General features: G+C 50.8%; 5 protein-coding genes across 5 annotated transcripts; 3 read left to right on the top strand and 2 right to left on the bottom strand.

Moving 5' to 3' along the window:
- Window positions 1-800: 800 nt before the first annotated feature.
- Window positions 801-2,567, top strand: CCM_07471 (chitinase 1 precursor; the record flags this gene model as incomplete). Its single annotated transcript, XM_006672612.1, has 5 exons — window positions 801-968; window positions 1,123-1,271; window positions 1,328-1,426; window positions 1,472-1,524; window positions 1,585-2,567. 5 exons carry the CDS (start codon window positions 801-803, stop codon window positions 2,565-2,567), a joined length of 1,452 nt encoding a protein of 483 aa, XP_006672675.1.
- Window positions 2,568-2,808: 241 nt separating this feature from the next.
- Window positions 2,809-5,627, top strand: CCM_07470 (meiosis-specific APC/C activator protein AMA1; the record flags this gene model as incomplete). The annotated part of the gene is made up of 7 exons (XM_006672611.1): window positions 2,809-2,844; window positions 3,066-3,123; window positions 3,177-3,698; window positions 3,818-4,088; window positions 4,191-4,227; window positions 4,647-5,030; window positions 5,100-5,627. The coding sequence occupies 7 exons, from the start codon at window positions 2,809-2,811 to the stop codon at window positions 5,625-5,627; spliced, it is 1,836 nt and encodes a 611-aa protein (XP_006672674.1).
- A 281-nt stretch (window positions 5,628-5,908) lies between these two features.
- CCM_07469 (SNARE complex subunit (Syn8)) lies at window positions 5,909-7,061 on the bottom strand (the record flags this gene model as incomplete). Its single annotated transcript, XM_006672610.1, has 4 exons — window positions 5,909-6,506; window positions 6,572-6,794; window positions 6,892-6,975; window positions 7,034-7,061. The coding sequence occupies 4 exons, from the start codon at window positions 7,059-7,061 to the stop codon at window positions 5,909-5,911; spliced, it is 933 nt and encodes a 310-aa protein (XP_006672673.1).
- A 431-nt stretch (window positions 7,062-7,492) lies between these two features.
- On the bottom strand, window positions 7,493-9,114 carry CCM_07468 (uncharacterized protein; the record flags this gene model as incomplete). Its single annotated transcript, XM_006672609.1, has 5 exons — window positions 7,493-8,272; window positions 8,359-8,612; window positions 8,735-8,921; window positions 8,979-9,014; window positions 9,073-9,114. The coding sequence occupies 5 exons, from the start codon at window positions 9,112-9,114 to the stop codon at window positions 7,493-7,495; spliced, it is 1,299 nt and encodes a 432-aa protein (XP_006672672.1).
- A 966-nt stretch (window positions 9,115-10,080) lies between these two features.
- On the top strand, window positions 10,081-12,438 carry CCM_07467 (serine/threonine protein kinase, putative; the record flags this gene model as incomplete). The annotated part of the gene is made up of 2 exons (XM_006672608.1): window positions 10,081-12,030; window positions 12,088-12,438. 2 exons carry the CDS (start codon window positions 10,081-10,083, stop codon window positions 12,436-12,438), a joined length of 2,301 nt encoding a protein of 766 aa, XP_006672671.1.
- Window positions 12,439-12,529: the final 91 nt, after the last annotated feature.

The raw sequence follows: 12,529 nt of genomic DNA, 5'->3' as shown, positions 1-12,529 counted from the left end.
CGAGACCCGAGCTTGTTTCATCCGACACACTCACAGCTCACTCACTCTCTTTAAAGCTGCCCAATATGGTGAGGGAACAAGGGCGGCCGAAAAGTACAGATGGTCACGGATTCTTGACCTGCAATTTGACATGCCATCATACCCGCTCGCACAACTCATCCCGTCCGACGCGATGCTACTGTACCTTTGGGCGTCAATTCAGCGTCCAGTTACACATGCATGCATCTACTTTACGCCTGACAGAAGCGTAATTACGGCTCCGAGGTCTCCATACGTATACGCTGATTGCATGCTATTAGTTATTTGCGGCTTTCTCGTTGGATTCTCTGTGGTCAGCCTCGTTCAATTGCCAATGGCAGTGTACTGTTTACGACCTTGATACCCTAGCCAGATATCGCAACACAACTCACTCAGGCGGAAACCTCCAGCGGCTCCCAGCACATGGCAATGCTACCACTTTGACAGTTGTGTATATAGTGCAGCATGTGGGCATGAGCATTTCGCCCAGTCCCTGGTCACCAGAGCCCCCCCAGAGAAGACTCCTTCCTGTTTGGGATACGCCTACTCTTCACTGTCCTAGCTCGTTTCTGCTGCGGAGCCCCAGGTTTCCTCAATCATTTAACTACATGCCAGCATGTACTACCGGGGACACGCGTGAACCGGCACTGTCACCGGTTCGCACCTGATTGCATCCCGTCCATGGTCAAGGGCGCCAGTCTGGTGTGAATAGCTCAGTGGGTAGGGTGAGCAACGTTGCCCGTGAAGTGAGCGCTGCCCCTTTCTCCTGGTGGGTTTCCATAATGCTCTTGCGCTGGAGTAACATGCGAGTCCGCCAGATGACTCAATCACCCACGGTGCATCGGGGCGCGATATCGCCCTCGCTCGGGACAGGGTTAGCGAAGCGCCAGTCCTATCATTTCGGGACCTCGTCCCCGAGGACGGTCTCACCCAGAGGCTTGGAATGGCAAGTAGGGTTCTGAAATGTGTATATATATCAGTACATTACTCCCGCTTGTCAACTCCTGTCTTTCCTCCACAACAACTCAGAGATCCGAGACCAGGAAAACTTTCCTCTGAATTCAGAAGCCAAATTTCTCGTCATCTTCTTTACTCCCCAACTAGACGACAATGTCGACTCTCCTCAAGAAATTGATGGCTGCGGTCGTGGCTCTGCAAGCAGTCGCAACTTTTGCAACACCAATCTCCAACGAGGTTGTTGGCATTGAGAAACGCGACGGCGGCTTCGCAAATGCTGTCTACTTCACCAACTGGTTTGTTTCGATTGAGTTTCTCCCATATATGTAATGCTTGATTAACAAAGGAGTAGGGGTATTTACGGTCGTGGCTTCCAGCCTGCTGATCTTCAAGCCTCGCAGATCACGCATGTGCTCTACTCGTTTATGAACATTCGTTCGGATGGCAATATGTAAGTCACCCTTGGCTGGGCATGCAGGATCATCGTCTTAACTAGGACCCATAGCTTTTCCGGTGATACTTATGCGGACTACGAGAAGCACTACCCCGGTGATTGTAAAACCCACTGCTGTCTTCTTGGTACACCGACACAATACTGACGCGTTATAGCTTGGAACGATGTCGGCAACAATGCTTACGGCTGCGTCAAGCAACTCTACCTTCTCAAGAAACAGAATCGTAACATGAAAGTGATGCTATCGATTGGCGGTTGGACTTGGTCTACGAACTTCCCTGCTGCTGCCAGCTCTGCTTCTACCCGAAAGACTTTTGCCCAGTCTGCTGTCAGTTTCATGAAGGATTGGGGGTTTGACGGCATCGATGTCGATTGGGAGTACCCCGCCGATGCCACACAGGCGCAGAACATGATTCTGTTGCTCCAGGCAGTTCGCGATGAGCTCGACTCTTACGCCTCGCAATATGCCAAAGGCCACCACTTCCTTCTTTCTATTGCCGCTCCCGCGGGACCTGACAATTTCAACAAGCTGAAGCTCGCTGAACTTGGCAAGGTACTCGATTACATTAACCTGATGGCCTACGACTTTGCCGGATCCTGGAGCAATTACACTGGTCACAACGCCAACTTGTACGCCAACCCTGGAAATCCCAACGCAACTCCCTTCAATACGGATGGTGCTGTCCAGGCGTACATCAAGGGTGGTGTTCCTGCCAACAAGATTGTTCTCGGTATGCCAATCTACGGTAGATCTTTCCAGCAAACCGAAGGCATCGGCAAGCCATACAGTGGAGTCGGCTCCGGTAGCTGGGAGAACGGTGTCTGGGATTACAAGGCTCTTCCCAAACCTGGTGCTACCGTCAAGTGTGACGACACTGCCAAGGGCTGTTACAGCTACGACACAAACACCAAGGAGCTGATTTCTTTTGACACTCCAGCTATGGTTAGCACTAAAGTCAGCTGGCTCAAGGGCAAGGGACTCGGTGGCAGCATGTTCTGGGAGGCTTCCGCTGACAAAAAAGGATCCGATTCCCTCATTCGCATCAGCAGCCAAGGTCTTGGAATCCTGGACAGTGCGCAAAACTACCTCGACTACCCTAACTCAAAGTACGACAACATCAAGAATGGCATGAAATAAGTATTCGGGCATATCTTGCCCCTTGCCGATGCATCAGTTCCTGTATATATCATGCTAAGCCACTACCTTTGAGCTCAGCAAGAGCTTACATACTTTCGTTGTACATATTATCGACGCCACCGGCATGCAAATAGCCAATTGTCTATAATTGAATCTCTCTATCAGAGTCCTGGGCTCAATATTGCGTCGTGGTTTCTAGTGCAAGACATGGTAGCGTGGAGCCAACGGGTTACCGTGCTACATGACACCTGCGCTGCACTTTCCCATTCATCGAGCTGTGTGTGGCCTGCTCTTTTTCTCGCCACCGTGGTAAACCTTTTTTTTTCTCAGTTCTTCCTCTTCTCCTCTTTCCTACGGCTCCGTCACTTTTAGATGAATATCTCTACCCGACCAGAATCAACCTCCGTTTAGGAACCGTCAGCTTATAAATACCTTCGCTGACCTCGCTTGTGCAAGTTTTCCCTGTCTCCATGCTACACATAACCACTGCTTGACTAGGCTCTGCGCTACCACGACGGTAGTCACCGATGGCCTCCGCTTCCGAAGATTGTTGGTCGTATGACACACCACCTCACATCCGCGCAGAACGCCGCAGTGTTACGAGCCCAGCCTGGTCCGGTAAAGGGTCTCCGGATTCGGGCTACGGGTCGTTTGACGAATGCAGCAACTTTGAATTTCCGTGTTACAAGGGTCGCTTCGCTGGCAGATACGGCTTGGACGGTCAACAAGTTTCACAGGTGCCTCGCAATAATAGAAAGCCCTTCTCAGAAGACCACCGTCGGTACACCTCTCCTTCCACGGCGCGAGTGGCAAAAGAAGATGCAGCACTAAACTCGCGGGGAAAGGATTCCATCAAGGCATGGCTTGATACCAGTAGCGAAAATGTGCCAACTCCATCGACCCCCGCCAAATCTGGCAAGGCCATCTCTTCACTCACACCGAACAGATTCATTCCGTTCAGAACGAATCAGTCTATTTGCGAGCGTTACCGAACAACCAAGCCATTAGCGTCGCTTTCGAATACTGAAAGAGTTGACAGACGAGATTTTATTCACCGTGATCCTTTCTTGCCACAGCCCAGACAATCTCCCTCGCTCATGGCACGATTCTGTCCGCTTGACGCGTCTCAGGGTATGTCCGACTATGCTCAACTTGCCGAGTCTGGGCACTGATTCCCTACCAACACTTAGATCAATCTCGCCCGACTCATCGTGATTTCCGACGGTTCCGACCAAGACAAATAAGTGCAGGAACTGTGTGGAACATTGGAGGCCTCCCCCCTCGCACCACAAGAATTTCTGCCGCAAACGATCTGCGGCGCTCCATCAATTTCGAGGCATCCACGGAGGACCAACAGCTCTGTGTAGAATCAGGTTCAAGGGAAGACTTAGCAAATTATCAGGATCGTGTTGCTTTTGCTCTCAATATCGATCAAGTCGCGAAAATCTTGGAATTCTCTCCTCCGCTGCGCCCTGCTCCGATCGCCATCAAGATAATCGAACCATGTGATATCGGAAAAACGTATTGGACAGGATGCGAATGGATAAATAATGCACCTAGTCAATTCATACCTCAACCCACCTTTTCAGATACCAACTAACACACCAATAGGGCCGCTACCAGTACCAAAGTCAAGGGTGTTGCCTTCTGCCCCATTCAGGTACGTGTTATAATTTTTTCGCAATTTCTTTCTAACATTCCCTCAGAGTGCTAGATGCTCCGTTTCTCAGAGACGATTTCTACTGCTCCACTTTGGCCTACTCTCCAGTTTGCCAAACACTCGCCGTTGGCTTGGGAAATTCGCTGTACACATGGTCTAAGGATACTGGTGTTCATCTGATGAATGGCCATGCATCACAAGGGGTTTATCTGTCTTCCGTTGCTTTTTCTTCTGTTCAGGGGAAGAAATGCATCCTCGCTGGCGGTCGAAATGACGGATCACTGGTGCTACAGTCAACATCTGATGCCTTACCGCGCTTCGAAGTAAGGCAGCCTTTTGGTATCAGCTGCCTCAGCTAGAGGCCAGCGTGCACACTGAGACCATCAAAGAATCCTTTCAATCCGGGAGTCACAGTTCAGACAGAAGATTTGCTTGTGGGGGATGATACAGGAACAATCTACTATTACATCATTGAATGGCCAATGAATTGGGAAGTTTCTCGAGACAACTGGCCGGGCTCGATGTACTTGGTCGCGAAAATTGTCATCCACAATCAACAAGTGTGTGGTCTTTCGTGGTCTCCAACTGGCCGGCTGTTCGCCTCGGGTGGGAATGACAATCTTTGCTGCTTATTTGATGTTGATGATGTGTTGAGCGACAGCCAAGTCAGCAGATTTCCTCAGGACATGCCGCGGGCTCCTTTAGTTCGCCACGGTCTTCCATTTCGCCTGCACTTGACGCAAAGTGCTCGCCATACTTCTTCTCTCAATTTTGTTGGAACCATTGTGGAGGAAGACATCGACGTGAGAAGAGTTCAGACTTCTGCGGCCAGTCTTCGAACTCTTACCCACGGTTGCGAAAGACATCGGTAGGTCCATGGAGCAGCCGTCAAGGCCATAGCTTTCTGCCCTTGGCGTGATGGCTTAATTGCAACCGGAGGCGGGTCAAACGACAAATGCATACATTTTTTCCATACAACCTCGGGATCTCCGCTGGCAACGATCGCCGTGGCTGCCCAAGTCACTTCTCTGATTTGGTCTACGACACGACGAGAAATTGCCGCAACATTCGGTTATGCCGACCCTGACCACCCATACAGAATTGCGGTTTTTAGCTGGCCAGACTGCAGGCAAGTTGCTGCAATACCGTGGTCTTTGGAGTTTCGGGCATTGTATGCAATTCCATATCCTTGGCAACATACGGGATCGGAAGACTCTCGATCTCCTCGGCCTTCTGGAGACGGCTGCATTGTCATTGCAGCAAGTGATCAAACAGTGAAATTTCATGAAGTTTGGGAGGCGGGAAGCAAGAAAGCACTCGGCTTACCGGGATATTTCAGGAGCAGTGATATTCTAGAGGGTCTTGAGGGCATCAACAAGGAAGGTGAAGTGATTCGGTAATTCCTACCCGATGGGCACAACTGAACCTATTCCCACAGTGGACAACATGTATCCAAAGTCGCGCAGGGATTCAGATAGAACAGATTGGGGTAGAGGTAGATCAACAGATGCTTCACATTGTCATAATTCGACGTGCCTCTTCCATCGACGCATGTCCCAAAAACTAATCAATCAATCAACAGAAACAACGAAGTGACAAAGAAACGACCAACGCCTAAATGCACCCAAACATTTACAACGCCACCACTATGCTTCTCTAGACCTAAGAGCAACTTCCCAGCCTATTTCAAAATGGCAATCAGAAGAACGAGAATTATTATAAGAAAAACAATGGCCGTCATTTGCTTATTCTCGCTCGCGCCTCTTGCGACCTTGCCGAGCATTCTCTGCCCTCTGTCGAGACGGCTCTGGTGGCGATCAACAACTCCGTCTACCTCATCTAGCATGGCAACGTGGCTGTCAAGTTCATCCCCAATTTGCATACTAAGTTCTCTTTGACGACCGATCGATACTCCGAGGCGATCGAGTTGTTGGTCTTGTTCTTCCATGATCTGGGAGTGGTAGTCGTGGATTTGTTGGTTCGACATCTCATCGGCCTGGTCGCGGAATGCGGCAGAATCGTCAATGGGATTATCCCGATAGCGTCCAAACAACTCCTCTGAGGGTGATGGAGGCGTGTCACTGAATCTCACGGACTTCGATTTGCGGTAGGCGGATGGTGTAGATGTCGCATGTTCGAAGTCGTCCGTCAGCGCTTCGGAGTTGGGGTGCGTGACAGTCTCAATGGTTGCTGGCGATACAAACCCGTGGAATTGCGAGGTTAGATTCTCACATTGCTCTCGCAGAGCTAGGATAGAGTCGCTCAGGGCTGATACCACGCTGTCGGGTCATAGTTAGAACAGAGCAGCTGCCTGATTGTCTGGTAAGATTTGGCACCACAATACCTTTCATCGCCGTTGCTCTGTAGCTTCTCTTTCTCCGTCTCTAGTGAAACTAGTCCAGTTTTGAAGTGTTCAAGCGACCGCGACAAGTGTCCATCCTGACTATCATTGTCCAAGCCTAGACTTTGGGCCCGCTGCCGCTCTAGCAGGGACAGCTTGATGTGATCGGCCAGAAGGTACAGCTGTTTGGCGCTGCTCATCTTGCAAGTCTGCCCGCGGGGGTGTGCTGTTTGGATACAGAGGTTGGCGCCCAGCTAATTTTTTCAACGTGGCATTTGACTGATGGACAATGAGAACGTTTGGTTGCAGCAGGCGATACGGACAAGACGGGAACACGGGGATGCCGATGCGTGTTCCAGCGGAAGATGCTGTGGCATCAGGCAGACCCCACACCCGCTCCCTGGAGGCTACTTAGGTAGGTACCTGGTAGTGTAGGTAGTTTATGTACCGGGGTACATACCGCACTAATAAGTATTGCCCAGTCTTCCCACATATCTACCAGGTCACTGACTACATACAAGTACATGCATTGGTAATGGGTTGTATGTGTCGGTTCATGAGTTGTGATGGGTATCTATAAACAAAAATCAGGTTTCTGGGACTTGGAGTCGCTATTTGAGGTACATTTATTTGCACCAGATTTGGAAGCAAGCCTTGGGTTTTTGACTGTAACCGGCATCGGAATTGAAGAAGCAGAATAGGCCTTGTTTTTGGTGGTAAATTTGATAATACATCTATTTCCATGTCGTTGGAGTAAATAAAAGACAATTTGCGCCTGATTGATACCGTATCCCCAGAGCCAGCCCTACCCCGTCCTGTAAATGCGCCAGGGACCTAAAACGATGAAGAAACACTAGACTAGGCCTCGCGTGCCTTGGTTCAATTTGGGCGCGTGTGCCGTAGTGAGATAAGTCTGTATTTACTTCAACTCATATTCATGTCCATATCATTGCCGCTTGGTGTGAGAGCAGTAGGCGTGCCCACGCTTGAGAGAGTTTCTGCGCTTTCGAAGACTGGTGGAGATTGTTGCAGGTTGCGTAGGGCAGTTTCGGCATTGTGGCTGACGAGTCGTGCTTGTCGAAGGTCCTCTGAGAAAAGGAAGAACCCATCTGTGGCTTTCACGAGGTATGACTGGAGCCCCTTGCTTTCGAGGCATATTTGTACATCGCTGAGAGGGTAGTGATTTTCGATGAACTTGGCCCAGCCTCGGGCCGCCGCTTGGATGTGGTCATCGTCGCTGATCTTACGCCATCCAATACCGAGATGGAGTGTGAAATTGTCAATAACTGGGCCATTGGATTCCGGAGCAGGTGTGGTGGGTGATACATTTCCGCAGCTGGCTGCAGTTGGTGCTTCGTCACTACCCATGCGCTGTAATTTGCGGCTTCGGACGTTGACTTGGGCAGCTTCGAGCTGGCGCTTCACTTCCGCATCCGCTGAGGCAGTTTCTTCTTCCATCCAGGTGCCAGATTGGGTGCTGGCATCAGCAACATAGCCAGCGTTGGGCTTAATCAGTGTCATTCCTTCACCATATACCCAGTCGTCCTGCGGCTCGACGATTGGTCTGGGTGGCGCATCTGGCTCGAGGTTGGCACCGGCCTCATCCCTGGATCGTTTTCTACCTTGTGAGGCCACAGAGCGGTCCGAAGGCTGCGATTGAATCTGCATCTGAACGTGGGGTGGCGCGAACACGGATCCAGCGACCTGACCTGGGTGCATTGGCTGGGGGAGGGCTAGCACAGGAGATGCGGTAGTGAATTGGCGTTGGAAGGAAGCCATATTTCAGATACGTTGGGTGCGACTCGGGCTGTGGCTGTCAGGTTAGTGTTCAATTCTTTAACAAACCGATAGAATGCGTGGTGAGTCTGCGTGATGGGCGGCGCAGCCAGTGTCTGGCGATTGTTTGGTGGACACGTGCGTGGAGGGTCGGGTGCAGGCGTGCGCACGTCGAGCGAGGCGAGATCAAGTTCGTGGGATAATGAAGAAATGAGGCAGAGGATGAAGCAATCGGTAGCGTTGGGGCGCGATGTGGGCAGTAGGTAGGCTGATGGGCTGGCGTGACGTTGCCTAGATGTTGCTCAGGTAAGAGTTCAGTTCCAATGGCTGGAGCGACACTGTGCGATGGAAGGAGGATGCGTGGAGAGTGCAGTACAACGCTGGACATACCTACAGGTAGGCAGGTAGCTAACAACCGCTTCATGCAAAGAAGCGCTGCTGGGGGGGGGATATATCTTGTGATTGGTCGCACGCTGACAGTACTAGCGGGGCAGCGGGTGGTTTCGACTGGGCACGAGGCGGCGTCCGCATTTGCGCGGGCGGGGATGCAGGTTTGATCACCCCAATATTTGCCCAACTTGCCACCTCTACCTAGTTAGATGCCGTAGTTATATCCAGGTATGTAAAGCATTACTCCTTTGCCGTGCGCCATCAGATCGTGCAGGCAACTCTGGATCTGCTACCGCGTGTTGTTTTACCGATCTTCTCGACCAGTGCAATGTACTTACTACCTTTCTGTCTGGTTGGCCAGTACTAAGTAGTACTCGCATTGTACAGGTTCGTCCAAGTGTCCAGCTAATAAAAATGACAAGCACATTGGATTTGGTATTCGCGTCCAAGCCTTGGGCTTGTCGGCTTTAGTTCCAGGGGAGTTGGTTGACCAGTTGACGAGCGAGTCTACCAACTTGGTACAAAATATAAATACGAGTTCACACATACGACAAGCGCAAGTAAATACTGCCTACCTACCTAGCCATAGCTGTCTCCATGCAAAATCACTCGTATCGCCGCAACGACCAAGGAGCCGAAATCAAAGTGTATCCGGACAGTAACTCAAAAAGACCACTTACTACCTACCATCCAGTAGCTCTGTGTCTCTTTTTTCTAGCGGGTCTCGTGACCTGCTTGCATAGGTACATACCTGCTTTTCTGTTCATCATTCATATGTATTCGGCGTACTTCCCTACCTTTTCCCTGCGGTACTTCAAAGTTGGCCTTTGGTGAGGCAAGCCACCTTGGGTAATACATCAATTTCGTCGTGGAGGCCCGCAAGATGGAAGTATTCAGACTTCTAACCACTAGGTATTTACCATCCCATACATATAAAGGCTGTTTTTCAATTTAAAAAAAAAACGTAAGATTTTTATATAGTCTCACAGTATCACAATGGGGGGGAATTACATATTCGATAAAAGGCGAAACAGTCATGTAGGTACCTAATAGTAACTATCTGTTCGGCCAGTTTTTTGGTCAGGATGCTCCCCCCAGACATCCCAAGTGGCGGGGCCACACGTAAACCAGAAGATACCTGAAACTACCATAAAACTGGACCACCAGGACCGACACTTACATACCTCAATTTGTACCCCTCATGTACCTAGAAGCACATAGGCCAGTACCTCGTAACTCGAGACCGTGGGCGCAGTGGCGGAGTGAACAAAGACGCATCATCCATCCAACGACAACTGCACCGCTTATTGTCCAAGGGAGCTGCTCAGTGCCCCCGGACTCAAATAATGAACGGGGACCTGAGTCTCTCCCAGGCTCTTGGTGGTCTCCGGATAGCCAATCCTGACGATGCGACGCAAGACCACCCCCCAAACCACGCTGAAGGAACCTCTCACACCCCTACAACACACGATATCACGCTCACAGATTACGAAGCTGCCTCTGCCGGGGACCCGACCAATGCCCCCCACAGTGTCAAAATGGAAAAGTACCCGAACCCAACCGAAACACAGCCTCCTGTGTGTACACATCCACCCATAGATACACCAACCGACCTGTCCGCGCTGCTCTCCATGCCAGCACAGAGCCAGGTTACTAACGAAGCCTGCCATGGCGAGTCGCCATTGCAACAACAATCGAACCGACTCCTGGCTCTCGCCACAGGCACCGCAAACGAACCTACGCCACGTCGGAAACTATCGAGAGGAAGAGCCGATGACTATATGCACAATGAAATGAGCCAACCACCTGCCTATGTTGGAACTATACCGGGCCAGACGAGTGCAGAAGACTGGAAAGATCGTGGTGCTGCGGTGGGCATTAGGAGAGAAGTCGACGCCAACGGCAGGTCGATAGTACGACAAGTCAAAAAGGGTGTTCGAGACTTCTCCTTCGGCCGGATACTCGGCGAAGGCTCTTACAGCACAGTATACCTGGCAACCGACAGACAGACGCTCAAGGAATACGCAATCAAAGTTCTTGAAAAAAGGCATATCATCAAGGAGAAAAAGATCAAATATGTCAACATCGAAAAAAACACGCTCAACCGACTTACCGAGCACCCCGGCATCGTCAGGCTCTACTATACATTCCAAGATGAAGCGTCACTTTACTACGTTCTGGACCTCTGCAGCGGCGGCGAGCTTCTGGGTGTGCTGAAGAAGACGGGGACCTTTGATGTCGAATGTGTGAGATTCTACGGAGCTCAAATTCTGGATGCAATCGACTACATGCATTCCCGAGGAGTCATTCATCGTGATTTGAAACCGGAGAATGTCCTCCTGGACAACCAAATGCATGTGAAGATCACCGACTTTGGCACCGCAAAGCTACTGAGAGACCCAAGAGACCCGCAAAGTGTAACTGCTAGTAACGCCACTGCGACTGAGCAAGATGAGGAGAGAGCTGCGTCCTTTGTTGGTACTGCGGAGTATGTTAGCCCTGAACTTCTGACACACAAGACCGCTTCCAAAGCAAGTGATCTCTGGGCTTTTGGATGCATTATTTTCCAATTACTCGTCGGAAGACCACCCTTCAAAGCCGGGAGCGAGTACCTCACCTTTCAAAAGATCGTCAATCTCGAATACGAATTCCCCTCTGGCTTCCCTCCAGCCGCAAGCGACCTTGTTGAGCGTTGCTTGGTCCTTGACCCCACTAGAAGGTTGACTATCGAGCATATCAAGAACCATGAATTCTTCGAAGGGCAGCAGTTTGGAAGAGGACTATGGAAGACCAAGGCACCCCGGCTTCGGCCGTATACCTCCCAACCCCAAGAGCCAACTATTATCCAGCTGAATGGATTTCCATCCAACACTGCCCCCGATACTGGCCAAACCCGACAGCAAAGCAGTCAAAAACCAACTCCACGTCCCGGACGAATCATCACGGAGCTCCCACCTCCTACCCAGCTCGACATTGAATGGTCACCCGTTCTCACGAAAGACAACGAACGCATTTTGAAGCTGGCTGACTTGATGGTCATCTCAAGTCCGCTACAGAACGGTGCCAATGGCAAGGGCGCCGATGAAGGCCACAAAAAGCTCTCTCGCTTCTTTGGTGGAAGTACAACGAAGAAACGGCAGAGACTCGTCATGGTCACCTCAAGTGGACGAATTGTTCTCGCCCCTGCTGGGGGGGAAGAGAAGCGATCCAAACAGGAGCTTTCACTTCTCGCTCCAGACAGTTCGTGGCACACCCAGAATGATGCTAAAGGCCAACTGGTCTGGTGTGTGGACGTGGTAAGTGTATTGCAAGTCAAAATTGTGTCTCGCCTTATTAACCCGAAGGACTGCTAGGGTGGCAACCGGTATACATTCGAAGAAAACAAAGGTTCAGCACCTCCAGAGAGTGGCACGCCATACGCAGAAGAATGGATCAGTAGCCTTGATCGGGCACGCGATCTGGCCAATTCTCAGAATCTCGTGGCACAAGGCGCTGAAAATGGATTTTCCGAAATGCCCTCCAATGTGCCTAGTCCGTCTAGCACTATCGGTGGTGGAGGCAATGTACCCGATTCATACAGCATCAATGAGCGATCATCACGCGCGCAGCTCAACAAAGGTCAAGGTGGCCCTGATGAATCTACTCCCAAGAGAAACCGTTTTAGTAAACGACAGTCGCGCAACGGCCTTGGTGCTGCCTTCTAAAAGAGCACCACTGTCAATACGTGTGTGGAATCGGTTTACACCTACAGCAAACTTGATATTTCTACGAGGACTCTTTGTCGAATAAGGACCT

Source organism: Cordyceps militaris (genome assembly GCF_000225605.1).
Source record: "Cordyceps militaris CM01 unplaced genomic scaffold CCM_S00006, whole genome shotgun sequence".
Lineage (NCBI taxonomy): Eukaryota > Fungi > Ascomycota > Sordariomycetes > Hypocreales > Cordycipitaceae > Cordyceps > Cordyceps militaris.
Note: the sequence above shows the minus strand (reverse complement) of the source record. Positions and strands in the feature narration are given on the sequence as shown.